General features: G+C 42.6%; 1 protein-coding gene across 1 annotated transcript in view; it reads left to right on the plus strand.

Annotated features, from left to right (window-relative positions):
- The window catches only part of GPR158 (G protein-coupled receptor 158), a 128,748-nt gene that overhangs the window by 96,255 nt on the left and 12,839 nt on the right, over positions 1 to 19,654 (plus strand). Inside the window, exon 7 of the mRNA XM_081163148.1 lies at positions 8,122 to 8,360. Within this exon, the coding sequence (XP_081019274.1) occupies positions 8,122 to 8,360 (239 nt within the window). The remainder of the gene's footprint in view (positions 1 to 8,121; positions 8,361 to 19,654) is intronic.

The raw sequence follows: 19,654 nt of genomic DNA on the forward strand, positions 1-19,654 counted from the left end.
AGTCCTTTAGCTGCCAATCTTTCTCAGCAGTAGGTCTCACTGAACATACTTGGACACGCTTCGGTGTAAACGTGCCACAGGATTGCAGTGTTCCAAAATGTCTCACAAGACTTTTCATGCAACGGCACATGCATAGAAGTTAGCTTTGTTGTTGTTATATTCAGAATCAACTTTCCACCAGGCTCATGAAAACCCATTGGTCTTTTTGTGGAGAAAACCTTGACTTTAGTAATAAGTAGCTGTTATCTAATTAATTTACTTGGAAAACCCACTAGAAGAATTGCATAGTGTCATATTAAATGGCACTGTTAGTATTCTTCCAGCACGACTTCTCAAAGTGCCTACTAAATCAGAAAGGAACAAGTGGCCGGGGTGAGGGGACTTTCTTGAAGCAATGGCTTTCATTTACTAGAGAAAACCCTTCCATATCAAAGCAGGAAAAGTGAATAAATTGGCAGCCAATAAGAACAAAAATAGGAAATATTTTTAAATTTATTTTGTGTTGTGCGCATGGTACCCCTCAGCAGCCTTTTGTGACGGGTGCCCACAACATTTCCTCAAAATTCAAGATGTGCCCACTTTGTTCAAAAAGGTTTACAATCCATTTTTCTAAATCGTTTATTAGTTTTGGAGATTATTAGGAGCCTTCGCTATGCGCAGCTATACTACTGACTAAACATGCACAGCTAAGAAGGTGAATTTTATTTTTCGGCTCTGATACATTTTTAAAACATATCTGTGTTTTTGTTTTTTAAAAGAGAGCCACTATAAAAATATATTTCCTGCATGTGAAGAAATTTGTCGTGAAACTCCTGTTGGTTTTTAAACAGCAAAAGAAGTTATCTAGGGAGCAAGCACTGCCTGAATTTTGAACAGTGCCACATCTAATAGCTTTGGTCCCTCAAGCCTAGTCAGAACTGGCAGGTTGCTTGGTTCCACAAGGTTTTGCTATAAGAGGTGCAAATTCAGCTGAAACAGTTGACTCCAATTTGGACCTGGTGGTTATAAAGGAAGTTTTGAATGCATTGTGCAGGAGAGGATTACTAGAGACCATGACTCAGATCTATTTTCATGTGTAAGCTTCCTGATAAATATTGACCTTGAAATCTTTTGTACTCCTTGTTCTGGAAAACTTTGATAAGGGAAAAAGTAGGCAAATGGCTGATGGGTGAGATAGTGATCTCTCAGTGCTTTTTAGAAGCAAATAATTAGCTTGCCCCAGCACCAGTACAATATGAAGGATTTTATAATTGTTTAAGAAGAACACTGTGACAAAGACAGTGACCCATCTGTAATGTAGGGTGTATTAATATTTGGATGTACACTTTGACGGCATCCCACAAGATGTGACCTGCACAAGCTCCTGTCCAGGTGGACTTTGTCTGCGAATGCTTTGAAGGCCCTGCTGAGTTCAGCTCTGGAGTTGTCACAGCCCCTCAACATCCCAAGGGCCACATTGCTCATTAGACAACTTTCTGGGGGCCACAGGTAGTGCCTGACAAGCCATTTTTAAAAGCAACTTGTTTTAGTTCTAGTTTATCCTGTCCAAAATGGAACTAATTTCAGTACGTCCTTTTACAGAATGAACTAGTTAAGTTCAAGTTCCTCCAAATGATGCTTTTAGTTTGTTAAGAAGTTTGTCCTCAGCAAATATAAAAATAAAATAAATCAGCATTCTTAATGTTACAAGCTGCGGTGCTAAAGTATGGGGCCCGAAAGCAAATAAGGGGCCACGCACAAGTAATAAGATGTCTGACAGACAGAATGTCCACAGGTGAAGCTTTCCCTATGATAGTGTTTCCATACTAGAAAAGGCTTACCCTGTTTAATTTGTGCCAGACACACAACTGTTAAAGGCACAGTGCATCATTTACTGTGTTCCTGGACCTACGTTTATTGCTGTAAGATGCTCCTGTTGGAAGTGAGTGAATCTCCGCAGCAGGGAAGATGCCAAGTGCCCTTAGCAACAGCAGCACCTCCGTATCCACCTAATAAGCCTTATAATGTTGTTTTGCAAACAATTCAGATAGTGTATGTTGAATAATTGATGGGTGGCAGGGATTAATGGCTGCCCCCTCCCCCAAATAATTCTTCCATTTGATTCTGATGAAGCATGAAGCTAGATCTAATCCTGGAGATATCATCAGTTATTATTTGTATTGTCTGGAAGACTTCTTTGTTTTTTGTATAGCTGCTATAGCTTGCAGAGTTTATAACTGTAATTTGTAGTTTTGCATTTGATGCACATATACCCACATTTGCTTACATGCATAGTTGTTCAGCTTCAAATAATCATTCTTTTTGGCATCATTTCATTGTCACTTTGGTTCCTGAGACTTTGTTTTTCCTAGCCAAGAAAACAGTTGTTCTATAGATCCCTCAGGGCACATATGCGTGAGAGCTTTGGCTTCCTGTCCAGCACATTTATACAAAGCAAGGGACGTTACCTAATCTGGCAAAGAATAAAAATTCTGGCTGGCTCTCCCGTCAGCCCCATCTGCTGTATAGATGGGTTGCAAATCAGCGTCAGCTGGTCTTGGAGCACACTTGGGACTATGGAAAGCAAATGACACTTAGCAAGTCTATCCAGCTCTCTTAAAAAACCCTGGGCGGACAGGCAGACAGGTTCACAATCAGGTGGTAGAAAAGAGGCATACACCTAAAGCATGGGGACTAACCAGTTTTCCTCCAGATGTTGCTGAGCTACAACCCCTGTCATCTCTGACCATTGGTCATGCTGGCTGGAGCTGGTGGGCATTGTAGGGCCACAAATTTAGCCACCTTCTTAGGTTCTTATCCTGCCACCTGCAATGCATCATCCATCAGTAAGGTAAAGGTAATGGACCCCTGACAGTTAAGTCCAGTCGCGAATGACTCTGGGGTTGCGGTGCTCATCTTGCTTTACTGGCCAAGGGAGCCGGCATTTGTCTGCAGACAGTTTTTCCGGGTCATGTGGCCAGTATGACTAAGCTGCTTCTGGCGAAACCAGAGCAGCGCACGGAAACGCTGTTTACTTTCCTGCCGGAGCAGTACCTATTTATCTACAGTGGTACCTCGTAAGACGAATGCCTCGCAAGACGAAAGAGTTTTTCGTTTTTTGAGTTGCTTCGCAAGACGAATTTCCCTATGGGCTTGCTTCGCAAGACGAAAACGTCTTGCAAGTTTGTTTCCTTTTTCTTAAAACCGTTAATACCCAGGGTGCAGGGTGCTTTGCAAGACGAAAAATTTGCAAGGCGAAAAAACTCGCAGAACGAATTAATTTCGTCTTGCGAGGCACCACTGTATTTGCACTTTGACGTGCTTTAGAACTGCTAGGTTGGCAGGAGCTGGGACCGAGTAATGGGAGCTCACCCCATCGCGGGGATTTGAACCACCGACCTTCAAGCCCTAGGCTCAGTGGTTTAGACCACAGCGCCACCTGCGTCCCAATATCATCCATCAGTAGCTTCAGCCATATTGCAAAGACATATATTTTTGCCCTGACCCATAAGCTGGAACCTCGCTATTGCTGAATTTCCTTCTTTGTAATTCTGTTTTCTGTTTTTATAATACTATTTCACTGTTCTTTTGTTTCTGTTTTATTGTACTATTTTATGTTGTGTTTTTTGTATCTATACTGCTAAGAGTTTTTTTTTTAATTAAGCAGTTTAGAAATACTTGGGCCAGTCACTGCCTCTCAGCCTAACCTACCCCTCATGGTTGTTGTGGTAATTAAATAAGGCAGGGTAGGGACCAGATACGACACCTTGAGCTTCTTGGAGAAGAAGGTGGGGTGGGGAGGGGCAGTACCTCTAGCAAGGGGGCACATCGTGCTCCTTCTGGTTTAGTTTGTCTACCTTTGGTGGGGACCCTTCATTCATCTCTCACCTGTGGCTCCCAGGAGATGCCAGCATGCAACCGTGGCCACACCCTGGGGATCAGCTTCGACTGGCCAGCTCAACCAGGTGGGGGTAGCCGATGGGTCTCAAACCCTCGTTGAGTTGGGGACTCCCCCTGCATTGAAATACAGTCATACCTCACGTTACGTTTGCTTCGTGTTGTCTCTTTTCAGGTTGCGTCCCGCGGCGACCCAGAAGTACCGGATAGGGTTACTTCCGGGTTTCGCCAATTGCGCTTTGTGTATTTGCACAAGTGCCAAATCACACCGTGCACCGGCGCTTCAGGTTGCGGGCTTTTCATGTTGTGAATGGGCCTCCGAAACGGATCCCGTTTGCAACCAGAGGTACCACTGTACAGACTCCAGCGAATTGAGCAGACGAGACCAAGTGTGGGTCTAGTGATCAAGAAGGGGGTTTCTGCACATGCTATAGAGGGAAGTGAGGCTCATCAACCTGGAAAGGCAGCCCTTCAAGAGAAGGAAAACTCTGATCCTAAACTTCCACTGGGAAAAGAAAAGGCAAAGCAGTAAACCCTATACAAATCCAGAGTAGAGTCCTTGTACTCCTTCTTCCAGCAGCTCCAGCAGTCCTGCTGGTGCCAAGCATATTGCTTTCCCTTGGACCCAAGGACCTCCATACACACTGCCTAGAGAGGTCACTTTGGTGCTGCTAACACAGCAGTTTGACTTCATTCTCCGGAAGTGAACTCTCTCAAGGCAGTCGGATGCCAACAACAACAACAACAACAACAACAACAACAACAATAATAAATTTTTATTTATATCCCGCCCTCCCCAGCTGAAGCTGGGCTCAGGGCGGCTAACAACAATAAAATAAGACAACATTTTAAAATCATTTCATTAAAAAAATTACTTCAAATCAAATTGATGGCAACCATTGGGTAGAGTTCTGTGAAGAGTTCTGTGAAGGAGGGAGTAAGGCTGTGCCCTGACCAAAGGCTTGGCAGAATAGCTCTGTCTTGCAGGCCCTGCGGAAAGATGTCAAGTCCTGCAGGGCTCTAATCTCTTGTGGCAGAGCATTCCACCAGATCGGAGCCACAACCAAAAAAGCCCTGGCTCTGGTTGAGGCCAGCCTAACCTCTCTGTGGCCTGGGACTTCCAAAATGTTTTTGTTTGAAGATCGTAAGTTCCTCTGTGGGACATACCAGGAGAGGCGGTCCCGTAGGTACGAGAGTCCTAGGCCGTACAGGGCTTTAAAGGTTAAAACCAGCACCTTAAACCTGATCCTGTACTCCACCGGGAGCCAGTGCAGCTGGTATAGCACCGGGTGAATGTGATCTCGCAGTGAGGACCCCGTAAGGAGTCCCGCTGCAGCATTCTGCACCCACTGGAGTTTCTGGGTCAGTCTCAAGGGCAGCCCCACGTAGAGCGAGTTACAATAATCCAGTCTGGAGGTGACCGTCGCATGGATGACAACAATCACATATAAATAAAATAAATAAATAAAATAAACCTTGCTGTTGGCACTGGAGATTTTTGGGCCTAGCTGGGCAAGGGAGCAGATTGATTTGGGCTGTGTAATTTCCAACTCCTCTGCTCTTTCCTTGACTCGCCCAAAGTTCAGGCTGGTGCAGTTCATCATTTTCTGTCTGACTGCAAGCCAAGGCCCTCCAGTCAGAGCAGTGTGTGAGCACAGCCTGTTAGGAAGCCAAGTAACAGCAGAAAAGGAGGAGGAGGAGAAGGGAAAACACTGCCCTGGCCAATCTGTTCCCCTCTTTCCTGAGCCATCTTTCTCTCTCTCCTCCTTCAGACTGCCAAGCACAGCTAAACAGCACGCGAACAAGCCCCACTGGGAAGGGAGACAAATAACAGGGAGGAGAAGGGAATGCACTGCTAAGCTGCCACGGCCCTTTCTAGGGATGGGGGAGAAATATGACTTAGTTCCCATCTAAAGGTGAACGTACCCAATCCGCACTTTCCAAAACGAGGTGCGAACCAAAATACAACCATCCTTTGAACTTCTCCGAATTTTGCAAAGAAGTTCTCTAGTCAAGTAATGTGTGGGAAAAACCACATATCTTAAAATGTGCACATTGTGTGTGTGTAAATAACATAGAAAAAAGGGTGTTAGGGAAGATTTTGCTTTGCAAAATTGTTCCTGCTGGGCAAGATTGCACAAAAAAGTATATATTTGGAGAAATTTGCACTGAAATGCTGGTGAATTTTCATTCTTACTTTTTTAAAAATAAAAAATTGCAAACTGATGTGGAAATGTGGAGAGCTGAATTTAAGACTGAAAGAAGGAGAGAATCTAAAAGATGTGGCACTCAAAGAAAAAGTGATGGGGAGAGAAGAGGGGGAAAGCAAGGTCAGGTACCAGTTCTTAAAGTTATAGTTATGACAGCCATTGGGGCTAGGAGCCATTCAAAGCCTTACTCTCCTGCCAGTTTCTTTTTCCTGCCCCACCACTTGGCTGGGAGGGAGGAAAGGGCATCAAGCCTTGCTTGCAGCACTCAGACTTCACCGTCTGTCTGCTTATCCAGGTACCAGTCAGACCCAGCCCTGCCTAGCTTCCCAGATAGGTTGGGGTGGGGCTTACCTCCTGCCCACCATAGAAACAAGTGAGCAGTGAGGTCAAGGTTATATAATGGGGTAGCGATGATGACAACATCCAAAAGCCAGAAGAAAGATCCAAAATGCAGAATGTATTGCGGCGGGGGGAGGGGGGAAATTTGTGGGAGTGAATAATTTACATTGTTGTAAATAGTAGGTGTGACTTTTCTTCCGGATCAGCGGTTTGCTAGATTTTTATCTCAATTCTCCCAGGCTCTTTTGTTGATGACATGGGTAAGAAACAGGACACCCAGGTTGTTCTAAAAATAATTGGTGTAACTGATATTTAGTTGATCCTTCCTTACATACTGCACACTTTCTAGATACAGAATTCTGTAAAGATGCCCTTGGCTTTTATGGTATGTTTGTTTTCTCTGGTGCATGTAGCTGATAGGCAGCAGCAATAATTCAGTGCTATGGTGGGGTAACTGGGGGTTTTACCAATCATGCAGCGCTCTGCTCTTCCCCAAACACACATTTATGTGCTATTGACAGGGCAGATCCAAGACATTTTGCTGCCCGAGGCAACAGACAAAACGGTTCACGCACACCCCAAACCCATGTCCCAAAAACCAGTAGTTGACTGTTCATCACTGGCAAATAGACAGTGTCTTCCACTACACTTGAGGGCTGCAGACTAGCTTAGGGAGTATGGAGCGGGCACACAGAGTTCTGTTCTCCCCCTGACCCTCAGAATCTACCGCCTGAAGCGTTCACCTCACCCTGACTAATGGTAGAGCCAGCCCTAGCCCTCTTAAGTACTGAGAAGCAGGGAAGGCACTTTAATTTAAAGAGCCAGTTCACTAGAATGGTGGTTTGAAATACATTTCTTTGGATGCCTTGATTTCATTGTGCTTGCCTCGGTGCACATTTTTGCCAGCAGAAGCAGCTGGGAAGAGAGGAGTTCAGGGCAATTTTTAAAAAATCATTTTATAAGTTGTATGTCCTTGTTTCTCAATTTGATCCTTTTACATGGTTTTGTATGTTTTGTGGTATTTTATGTATCATGAGCTGCTGTTATTTTTTAACTGATTATAGATTAGTATTTATTTATTGTAATTTATCTGTTTGCTGGCGTTTAATTTTAAACTTTTAAATTTATTGTTTGCTGGCCTTTAATTTTACTGATTACTATTAGATTTTAATGGATTATTCAAAATGGCTTTATTTGATACAAATCGTTTATTTTAAAGTTATTGTGACTTTTAAAATATTGGATCAGATTGTTACTATTAATGTTTGATGTTTTCTTATGTTTTTATATGCGTTGGAGGCCACCCAGAGTGGCTGGGGCACCGCAGCCACATGGGTGGGGTATAAATTTAAAAATATTATTGCGATATTTGTAAAAATAATAAGAAGAAAATGTTTTGAAGGAAGCTGTGTGGCTAATCTGTGGCCCTCCAGAGATTAATGGATCACAGCTCCCATTGTCCCAAACTATTGACCTTGCCAGGGTGATGAGCATGGAGTTTATCAAAGCTCTGGAGTCCAACATAGCTTGATGGTACGGCAGATGAAGATCTCAGTGATCGGGCAGGGGTATAAGGAATCGGGTGATCCTTAAGCTGTTCTGGACCCAAGTTGTCAAGCGCCTTGTGAATTACTGCAAGCACCTTGAATTTGAACCGGCAACTGTATTGTGACGTTGTGTCTATTTGATTGCGCAGGGTTTTGAAAGTGTTCCTGTCACGGACTGTTCACCGAATGCCATACATGACAGGCGGGCGCGTGATGAAGATGCTGGCTGTGATATTCCTGGTGGTGCTTTGGTTCCTAATAGGCTGGACTGCTGCCGTCTGCCAAAACCTGGAGCGAAACATTTCTCTCGTTGGCCAAGGACAAACCTCAGATCATCTGATCTTCAGCATGTGCCTGATAGACCGGTGGGATTATATGATGGCTATTGGTAAGTTGCTTTTGCTACTGCTGTTTTGCTTTGGTCATTATTTTGCTTGTTTAAGACATTTATAACACACCTTTCCTTATAAAAAGCGTAATAATAAAATCACATCACAACCTGACAATTTAAATATATCAGTTACAAAAGGAATACACTGCAAACGATAACAGTGCTACATCCATAGAAGCTGTTCAACAAATTAAAACAAATTCCTCTCGTACTTGTTCTTCACTCTCCAATCCTACAGTTTCTCCTGCCTTTGTCTCTCATCTCCTGGCTTTTCCAGGCTCTCCCAGATCGCTTCTCCCAACCCCCCTTTTCCTAGTGCTCACTCCTCAGTGTCCAGCCAGTCCCTGACACTGAGTATACAATAATTTGCAATTTTTTATTTTAAAAAAACAACAACCTATGGTCTATTGGCTTCCAGATGTCAGCTCAAGCAGTGGAATGGAGCAAAGAACCAGTTTTCCAGACCTGTGGCTCAGTTAATAGCTGCAAAAAGGCTTGAAGTCAGATTTCAAACAGAAAACTACTGAAAAGTTTCAGCTAGCAATTCAGAAACGAGCTCTCTAGGCAGGCTATGTGTTAGATTTAATTAGCAGTGCAATCTGTCATTGGGGTCAACTGACTGGGAGAAAGGTGACCTGAGTTGTAACTCTGCAGTTCCAGCCTCTCCCCGCTCAGCATGTTTTGCAAACATTACATATGTTCTGTAATTGCCATGTAAATTTAGGGTTTGCTCCAGTGGCTTAGTAGTAGAGCCAAAAGCATTAATCAATTAATTGGTGCAATTATCCAATTACTGGCTTGAGAGTCAACTGAAAATGCATCTCTGATTAATTAGCAGGATCCAGCTGAGTTCTGTTCCCTACCACCACTGGGGCATGCCTGAGTCCAGTTGCGGCCTGGGTTATCCTTCCAACTTTTGCAACAATCCACTGAGGGGAAGAAGGTCATCAGGATTGTTCCTGCAGGATGGTGGGTCTAGAGTTAGCAGGTGGTGTTCTTATTTGATTGCATCTCATGTCAGCATCCCTTGCTGACAGAAGGCTCTTCGATCCAGCAAAGGCTTCAGTCAGGAGATGAGGGAAGGAGCCCCACTGAATAATTGAGGGAAGGGCTGTGGCTCAGTGGTAGAGCATCTGCCTCGCCCTCAGAAGGTTCCATGTTCAATCCTGGGCATCTCACAGGAAGGCTAGGACTGTCCCCTGCCTGAAACTCTGGAGAGCTTCTTCCGGTCAGTATAAACAATACTGAGCTAGATGGACCAACGATCTGACTTCTTATAAGGCAGCCTCCTACATTCCTTCCTTAAGCAGAGAGACATCTTTTGGAGGCAGCCTGTTGATGGAGAGAAGGTGGTCCTCTGGGGTATAACAATGCCTATAAGGCTGCACGAATTTTGAAATGAAAAGCAACGGCAAACCTCCAAACTCTAAACATGCAGCAATTGCAGGCATCTTAAACGCAGTGATGTAACACGGCGGAAAGGGTTGGGTTTCACCTTTCTCCTCCCCACACCCCCTTTCTGTGTGTTGACACCTTTGCAAACCACTTGGAGGATTTCTTTACAGTTGTGCGATATGCAAAATATTGTTAAATGAATAAAATAACTAAATAATGCACACGCTTAGGATCTGCAAAATTGCACTGCAAATTATTATGAGTAAGAAGGGTGCTACTGATTGCAGTCATTCATCACTTTCTACAAAAAAAGAAAAAAGTCTCAAAGGAACCTACAGATACGTCAATTTCAGTTTAAATATCCAAAGAATGTATCTAGGAATGGCAGAAAGGGAAGGAGTGATAATGGGCAGTTTGCGTTGCCATTCTGCCATGCTGAATTTCAGTTTGGCCAGTTAATCAATAAACTGGTGAACTGCATAATTAGATTGACGCAATCTCTGCGAGTGGCAGAAAACCAAACTGCTTTAAAAAGCCAAGCTGAAATATAAAGTCATTTGGAAAGGCAGCTCTGGAGAACAGCTGTGATATTTGGTGTGCATGTTAAATGGCACCTTTATTATTTCATTTTTGTTGAATGCTGAAGACACACATCTTTCCCCTGGGCTGCAACTGCTGCGATATATGTCTTCAGGACCCACCTTTATCCTTTGACTGTAATTTGCTTTCAACTGTTCTTAATACTCAATTTTATATTTCTGTAACCCACTGTGGGAGCAGATTGTGAAGGGCTGGTAATAAATTGAATAAATAATAGCCATAAAATAATAATAAGATTGTAATAGAGATAAAAGCCGTAGCTTACACGATGCATTTTTTAAAAATGTGCATGTTGTTGATGATTTATAAAGGAACCAACATTTATGATTCACACATTTTGTATGTCCCATGAGCTATTTCCTCCTCCTTAGACTAATATGTCTTCCAAATCTGTGCTCAAACTGAACATTTAATTGTGTTCCTTACTGTAGAAATGCCCAGCAAGAGATTCTAGGATGGTGTTTTTAAGAGTGTGTTTGTGCATACTGGTGTAAGAAGGAGTTGGGCTTTCCATGACAGAACACAAACAGCTGAAGTAGAAATTGTGGGGAAGGAGAGAGATGTTAAATACATCCATTTATGCCAATTTAATTACAGTTTAATGTTCAACTTCATATTGGAAGCCAAAATGCTTATCTGCCTGACCAGGCAGGAAGAATCTCAGCCAGGCCAGAGCTAATGTAATATAATTTGCTTAGCTACTGAATTTCACACCCTGTTCCAATAAATATGTTGTTGTAGCAGTCCTCTGGTATCCTAAACAAGCATTTATGCGGATATCTAAGACAATTAATCTTTTAAATTTATATATTTGCAAAGATTCCAGAGGACAAGACTTCGTGAAGTGTAGGATGGGCAAATCTCTCAGTTTTGGTTCTCTCATTTTCTCCCCTATCTTCAATTCAGTTCTCCACATATCCTGAACAATTTGCATCCCCCCCCCAAAAAAAACCCCCACTCATGATAATTCATCAACAGTTCAGGTTGAATTTCTCCCAATATACACATTTTTATGGCGTTTTGACTAAAGTGCACACTTTTGCTTGCAATTACCCCAAACATAATGCATTTTTTGATTTTAAACTAATATATGCATTTTTGTGCACATTAATTGACTGGAGAGCTGCATTACAAAAATCAGAAAAGTGTGATTTTCAAGCTGCTGTTTGGTTCTCATATTGTTACAGAAAGTGTGAATTTGATAAGATTCAGCTTTGAATGCTAACTGAAGCAAATTCCTTCCCCACAGTCCATGGCCCCAAGTCGTTCACTCAGTAAAGGTGAATTTCGGGTTCACTTTGGTTCAAGAAGTGTACATCAGAGAGCTTCTCATTAAAAAGCAAGAGGCAACAAATTTCCTCCCCGGCCCTAACCTCTCTCTGCCTTCTGAAAGCCTCAGAAGCTCTCAAGGAGGAGGAGCTTCTGCCATGGCTATGTCCCATTCTCCTCCCCATCTATTCACTTATCTCTGCCCAGAATCAGCACTGTTTTCTTCCCTATCAGCATCCTTTTCAGGCCAGTGCTTGGAGTGCTGCCAAAAGGTGCTTTAAAAGACAGGACCGCTTAAACATTGACCTGGGATTGGAGATCTGGCTTCAAGGTGTAATGCAGGCAATCATCATGCCCTGGGGAGTCCAAACAGAATGACCAGACTGAAAAGAATACAGGGAGTTTCAGCAGATACACCCCGTTTTCTCATTTGGCAATTGGATCATAATACTGAGCACTGTTAAAGGTACAGGAGCCCTACAGCTATGCAACTATTAAAGGTACAGGGTACCCAACCAGCATGGCCAATGTACAAGGATGGCGGGAGTTGTGGCAACATCTGTAGAGCACTGCGTTAGCTACCCTTGCATTAGCAGAAGCTTACACCATGAGAGGTTGGAATGATTCTGTTGTTTCTCGCTGCAAAGTGTATCTTCCCCATTCTGGCAGCTTGCCTGCCTGACGCCTCTCTTGCTTTTACATGCACTTTTCTTCATAAGGTCATCCTTTTTTCTTTTTTCTTTTTGCAAGAGACAAGAGGAAACTTTCATTTCCTGCCTTGCAGTTTGTATTGTTACCCAAAGGTTGCAGCTATGATTAATTGCATCGGAAGCAAAGCTTGGCTATGCTTCTGCAAGCTTCCCATCTCTTGATGGCGACATTTGTGTGGCATGCTTCGAATGGTGGTTCATATAAAGTGACCTGCTGCTTTCCTGAATTTTCTGACTGCAGAGCCAACACACACACACACACACACACACACACACACACAGCACCTTTGCGTTGTTCATGTGCTAGCTTGTAAGGTGGGTTTGTGGGTGGGTAAATGGAAAAGAGATGCTAGAAGCATCGAAGCATATTTTATGTTATTTAAGATTCACCCATTCCTTAAATATCATTCCTTAAATGATATTTTAAAATGAGAGCATTACTGTGACCAAACAGCGACACAATAGAAATAAACTAAGAGCAATACAACAGCTCACAAAGTATTAGAAGGAAAACGGTCACACATTTATAAGTTTGCATTGATCGGTACTTACACAAATACCTTGAACAATCAGATGCATCCAAATGTCTGAGTTAACAGGTGAGTTTTTACCTGGCACCCAAAGCCCAGTAATGTAGGGACCATCTATCCATGCCTTGGGCGGGGGAGATTCCACAATCTGGGTACCATGTCATGACCCCATTTCACCACACAATGGGCAACATCCATCAGCAGAACAGCGTTCAGGACCTCCCCAGCTGATCCAAGTGTCCAGTCAACCTGTATAGGGCCAGGGGCACACTCCTTATAGGACTTGCATTTCTGTGTGCTCCCTGCATAGACTACTTCATACACAACCAAATTCATTTTTTTCAGGGGTAGGGATGGACAAATCTCTCAATTTCATTTCCATTGTTCCAATCTTAAGTTCAGTTCTCTTCATTTCTGCATCAGTTTGCTTCCCCCCTTTAAGTCTTTAGTGAAAAACTATCCTAATATAGACACATTTTTTTGCAATTTTCCCAGATACACACAGTTTTGCAAAGTGTTCTTTTCCCCTAATTGTAATGGCTTTTTTGCTAATATGTGCATTTTTATCTACACACACATTTCTGTACGTGAAATTTGGTGGAAGAACAGTAACTGCTCAACGTTTGGAAAAGTGCACATTCCGAACAATAGCAGCATTTCCTTTTGCTTGTCACTTGGGAAAGTGAAAATTTACATAGGTTCATATTAAAATACAGATAAAACCAAATTTCTACCCACTCCTGCTCCAGGTGTGTAGAACCTTTGGCCTCCAGATGTCATGGAATAAACCAGTCCTGGCAAGCATGGACAGTGTTCAGGGATGATGGGACCTGTAATTCAGCATCATGTGGGGGGGCCAAAGGTTCCACACACAATTTTCTGGCAGCCAGAAGCGTATATTGCCATAGAAACTCTATCCTGTGTCAGATCTGTCCATATCCTGTTTTCAGATACATTGGTCACGGTAGAGAGTAGCATTGGGAGAACAATGACTTCATTTTTTTAAAAAAGTGGCAGCATAGGCAACTGGAATATTTGGGACATATTAGTTGGGATCCATAAACTTGTGAAACTTCCAGGAGACTAATGAGTCGTTCCCCCCCTTTTTTAAATTCCCACTGAGTCACATACTTCATGGAAAACTGCTTTGGCAAGCAATGGCTGTTTCAGAAGCTATTTGAAATTTTGGCACAGGGGCCAGTTGTTCAAAGGTGGAAGGAAAAGTCAAACGTTCCACTGGGCAAACACAAGCTCTTTTGTGTTCGTGCCAAAATATATTTGGAAGGAGTGTTTGTAAATATTGTGGCATTAGCATGCAAAAGATTCTTCCCCATTGATCTTTAAACACACTGCTTTTTAGTTTCATCAGGATAACTGTTATCTTTAAATGCCCATGTTCTCATTGTGTAATCAGAATTGCGGAATGCAGCTCCCACATTTAAAAGTGCAGTAAATTTTGGTAACATCTGCACATTTCTCTATGCCAATTGTGGCATTAGTCTAGAGTTAATTATATGAACCTGATTCCCCCCCCCCCACCAAACCCTCCAGCACAATTCTGCATGATACATTTAAACTGTGTAATTGGTGCTTTGGGTAATAAATTGTTTTCCAAGCAGAATGATATATTTGTTATTGCTAATTAAATAATGATAATGTTAGGCGTAGCTGGGAGATGTATTATCGTAATCTTCCTTGCATTGCGAAAGAATTCCATTTTTGTAGGATTCAAGATGTAATGCTAATTGGTTTCCTGTAGCTAAAACATCTCTACCTTTGAACTATAAACTGTTATAAATCTTATCTGAGTTCCACCGTATAAGCATAGAGCATGGGATCATGGCACTACTAAGGGCTATCTCAAAAGCTTTGTGATGATTACAAATAGGAATATATTTGGCATAGATTTACTGTTGTGGGGTCAGAATTTTACAAATATGCTGAAACACAGTTCAGTTTCAGAGTGTGGTTTCAGCAACATTTGCTGACTGGCACATTTGTGGAGATTCTACAATGTTGTTACTATGAAGGTTAAACTGCCACTTCCTCAACTATTTAACATTTATTTAGACCGAATTAGTAGATGGCTTGTACAGAATAGCTCAGTTCACACATAATGCTAAACTGCAGTTTTTTGTTATGTGTACATAACATTCTTGTGTTCCTCAGACTCGCATCACAAGGATCTTTTACTTCTGTTTTCAACCAGCTGTGGTTGCTTGTTATGTTTGAGCTGGGAATTGTGGATAGCGTTACCTATGGTTTGGTGTAACTAGCAAGATAATCAACTACAGTTGTCTCACTAATGACATAACAAGGAACTCAGAAGTTCCAAATATCCTCCAGTCAGCCACTCGAGGGGAGTAGAGGACATGGAAGAAGCCACATGAGTGTTGTTTGCGTATATCATATTGAACTATGGTTTAGTACTACATCTGAACACAGCCAATACAGAGCCTGAACAGTGGCAGATTGGAATAGTGGTAGACACAGAACAGATATTAAGCAGAACCAGGGGTGGGGGCATGTAAGAAGCAAAACAGATTTCCGGTTTGGATATAACAAGAAACAAGAAATTTCCGATTTCTTGCTTGTGGCTGCGCTAGAGGAGGAGAGGGCATAGGAGAAGTACATGAGCCTGCAATTCAAGCATGCAACACTAAACGGTAGTTGAACATTACATGTGAACCCAGCCAGTTCACATGTAACATTGCCACTTCCACTGGACTGTGGATTGCGACAAACAAATATTAAGACGAACAAGTTTTTTTGTGGGTGGTCTTTTAAGAAGGAAAACATTTGTAGGTTGCATGAAGGCGATAATTCTGCAGCTCAATTTTACTGAAGAAATGGGTTTCGGAGAGAAATATGAAGGAGAAAGTGTTGTTAAGCCAAACTCCTGCAGATGTTTTGTCTTGCAACCTCGGGCTGCAACAACTAATTGTTTAATTTATGTAAAATAGTTACTGTATGTTAAATTTAGAGCTAGTGGCACAAAGGAAAGAGTAAGGCAAGGAAATAGACATGGGCCTGTGCATATTCAGAAAGGTTCTGGTTTGCTTGCATGAAGTTGATGGTTGGGTTATCATTGAAGTATAGATTAGGGTTTTTAATTGGTTTATTGAATTTGTTGTTTTAACGATATTGTTGTATAATGCCCCAAATCCTAACTGATGAAGGACAGTTAACAAATCAAAGACAAGACAGACAGACAGAAAGAAAGAAAGAAAGAAAGAAAAAGGGAGGGAGGGAGGAAAATATCTCACAGACCCTGCCATTTCTAAGGATTGATTGCCTCATTAAGGGATTTATCCCTGAGGGGGGCAATCTGTGGCCCTACACATGATATTGAACATGGCCAGTGGTTGGGGGTGCTGGGAACTGCAGTCCAACCACATCTGGAGGGTCACAGGTCAGCCACCACTGTGCTAGAGTAAAAAAAAACTTAATTTGCCCAAGGATTCTTGTTTACAACAGAAGTTTTCTTTTTTCCTCATGCTAGTACATTGGTACCTTGGGTCACATATGCTTCAGGTTACATACGCTTCAGGTTACAGACTCTGCTAACCCAGAAATAGTGCTTCAGGTTAAGAACTTTGCTTCAGGATGAGAACAGAAATTGTGCTCCGGCGGCGCGGCAGCAGCAGGAGGCCCCGTTAGCTAAAGTGGTGCTTCAGGTTAAGAACAGTTTCAGGTTAAGAACGGACCTCCAGAACGAATTAAGTACTTAACCCAAGGTACCACTGTACAAGCCTTACCTCCTAGAACTCAGAGAGGAGATACTGGTATTTTCTCCGGTATGATTTGCATATAAAGAAGAGAGAACATGAGGGGTAGGCTCTGTTTTTTAAATAAAAAAAATGGTTATATTTTTTGTTTGGCTGTTTTTACTGCAAGATTGCCCTGAAGTCGTTGTTCTCAAAGTGTGGTGTGGGCGTCACATAGGAGGCCTGGACATCTGCTATGAGAGACATGAAGAAAGGCAGAAAGAGGCTGAAATAAAAAGGGAGGAAATAAAAAGGGAAGAACAAGTGGAAAAACAAAATCAGTGGCATAATAATTGCTACATATATTGTCTTGGGGAACCTCATGATTAAAACAGCACACAAACTCTCCTGTGGTTCAGGACAGACAAACATTTCTTCACTATCAAACCAGATTCTTATTTTGCATACTGATGAAAACAAAATGCTGAACTCAACATCCTAATCCTAACCTTTTGGAGAGATTATTCATGAGGCTAAAACTTAAATGCTGCCAGTATCTTGTCTGTTCTGCCATGTAACAGTTTTTGACAACAGACTCCGTGTTGACAAGCTAAAATTTCTTATGTAGGAAATCAAAATTTAGCAAGTCTTCCACCCACTAACAGGTTGAATTCCCAAGTATTATTTCTCTGGGTCCAGAACAAATTTGTAGCATGGGCTCAATTTCCACACCGCATGGCCCCAATTCACCTGTTTCAAAAAACAAGAAAATTGATTAGTGTCCTTTAGACATAATTATGCCTTCAGACATAATTTGCTTTTGCTCCTTATATTTCACGTTGAGTGAAAGATTCCTGCATTGCATGGAGTTGGACTAGATGATGCCTGTGCTCCCTTCCAACTCTACAAATCTATGATTCTGTGATTGGCCTTTATAGCCTGACTAATGTATGTATATGAATTTCTAACGGTGACAAGTAACAGAGGCACTTTAGACCTTGTTTCTTGCCCCGGGATCTAGGGTTAGCAGGCCCATTTTGAATTTTGAGAAAGTGCTGTCAGCACCAGTCACAAAATGGCTGCCATGGGGGCATGGCACTACACAACATGGCTGTTATTTGGGGGTTGGGGAACAGCAGAACACAAAATTAGAGGGAGTATCTACATTTGTGATGGAGCTGTAAATCCCATCAACAGCATTGGTTCCCTGAATACTTGGTGCCGATGATTGTTATGGGGCTTGACCTTCCCTCCTATGTGTTCCTGTGTGGCACAAGAAATGCCCACAGGACTCAGGGAACTCTGGAGAGAGCACGCCACGTGCAGTTGTGTGCCCTTCTCTCTCCTGCAAACTCCAGGGTTTTTTGTATAAGCACTCTCTCTCCAAAAGAAGGGGCTGAGCCAGAATGCTGCCTGATCTGTTCCAACACTTAAGAGATCTTAGGAGAAATTCCAATATCTGTACACTCTGTGTAGTTTAAGGGATAGATATAGGAAGCAGCCTTTTACCAACCAATCAGCCTTGTGTCTCTCCAGGTTTTTAACTGGGGCCTCTCCCAACCCTACATGGAACTGCCAGGGATTAGGACTGGGACATTCTGAATACAAAGCATGTGCTCTACCACTGAATTATGACTCTTCCTCATAGATACATTGCCCCCCTCATAGTAATTAGCTTGCAGCCTGGGCTACTGCCCTCCCCCTAGAACCCTAGCAAAGTGCATACCCTCCAACACTTTCCCAATAAAAATAGAGACATCCTATTCAACAACAACAACATTTATACCCCGCCCATCTGACTGGGTTGCCTCAGCCACTCTGGGTGGCTTTCAACATATATAAAAACATAATACAACAGTAAACATAAAAAAACTTACCTATACAGGGCTGCCTTCAAATGTCTTGTAAAGATTTACTTATCTCCTTGGCTCGGGGGTGTCGCATAACTCCATACCCTCCAACATTTCTCCGATGAAAACAGGGACATCCTAAGGAAAAGCGGGACATTCTGGGATCAAATCAGAAACCAGGATGGCTTCTGTAAATCCAGGACTGTCTCTGGAAAATAGGGACACTTGGGGGGGGGTCCTGAAAGTGTTCCCTTCCACCCATTATTGGGCCCAAGTTAATTTAACACCAGATGTGATTGCAGACATTAAGATAATGGAGCTCAGGTAAGCTAATGTATAGATAATTCCATATTGTGAGGAGGGGAATGTGATGATATTGTGAACTGTAAAGTTTCTGATCTGTGAACAGGAGGAGAAGATGCAAGTATATTTTTTTCTCAGCGATAACAAGAAACCGTTAGCAAAATTTTGACTGGGGCAAGATCCATTAGATGCAGGGCTTTTTTTCCCCCAGCCAGAGCTCACCTCTCAGGTGGGTGCCATTGCCATTCTAAGAGAACAAGGGAGAAGTAGTTCTTGGTGAGTTCTGGCACCTATTTTTCCATATAAATAGCACTGATCAGATGCTACTACTCAGCCTTGTCCCAGGCCAATGTACATAAAGAAGTGTTTGCAAAACTATCTGCTTATCAGCTGTGATAGTCTTTTAACACATCTCCATGTTCTGTCAGATCCTGCATAGGTAGGCTGACTGCATGATGGGCAAAAAAGCCCTTGAAGATGGTGCATTAACTCAGTCTTTTCCGGATTAATCACCCCGCACTTCTCCATCTGTTGTGTTTGTGTGTGAAGTAATGATTTTGTGCACCTGCGTCTAATGTTGGCATCAGCAAGTGTTGCTGTTCTGGGTCAGCATCTTGAGTTGGCTGGGGTCAGTCAGCAGTGCAGGGACCCATGCTGTGGTGATGTGCTGGCAGGCCGTGTTTGTGCTACACTTTCATTTGCTGAACCAGTGAGTCAAAGGATCAGACTGCAAAGTATATTTGGGATCACAGCTTGAAAGGATTCTTCGGGGAATTCCAGCCTGGAGCTTTTAGACTTCAAGGCCTGCTTGCTGCCAACAAGCCCAATTCCTTCCAAAATGCTACATATTTAGGTCACCAGCTTGCTCACCTAAGATATGGCCAATGCCAGGGAAACTGCGCTTTTATGCTAACAGATTTGTAATGA

The sequence above is a fragment of the Podarcis bocagei genome, assembly GCF_964188305.1.
Source record: "Podarcis bocagei genome assembly, chromosome: 12".
Classification (NCBI taxonomy): domain Eukaryota; kingdom Metazoa; phylum Chordata; class Lepidosauria; order Squamata; family Lacertidae; genus Podarcis; species Podarcis bocagei.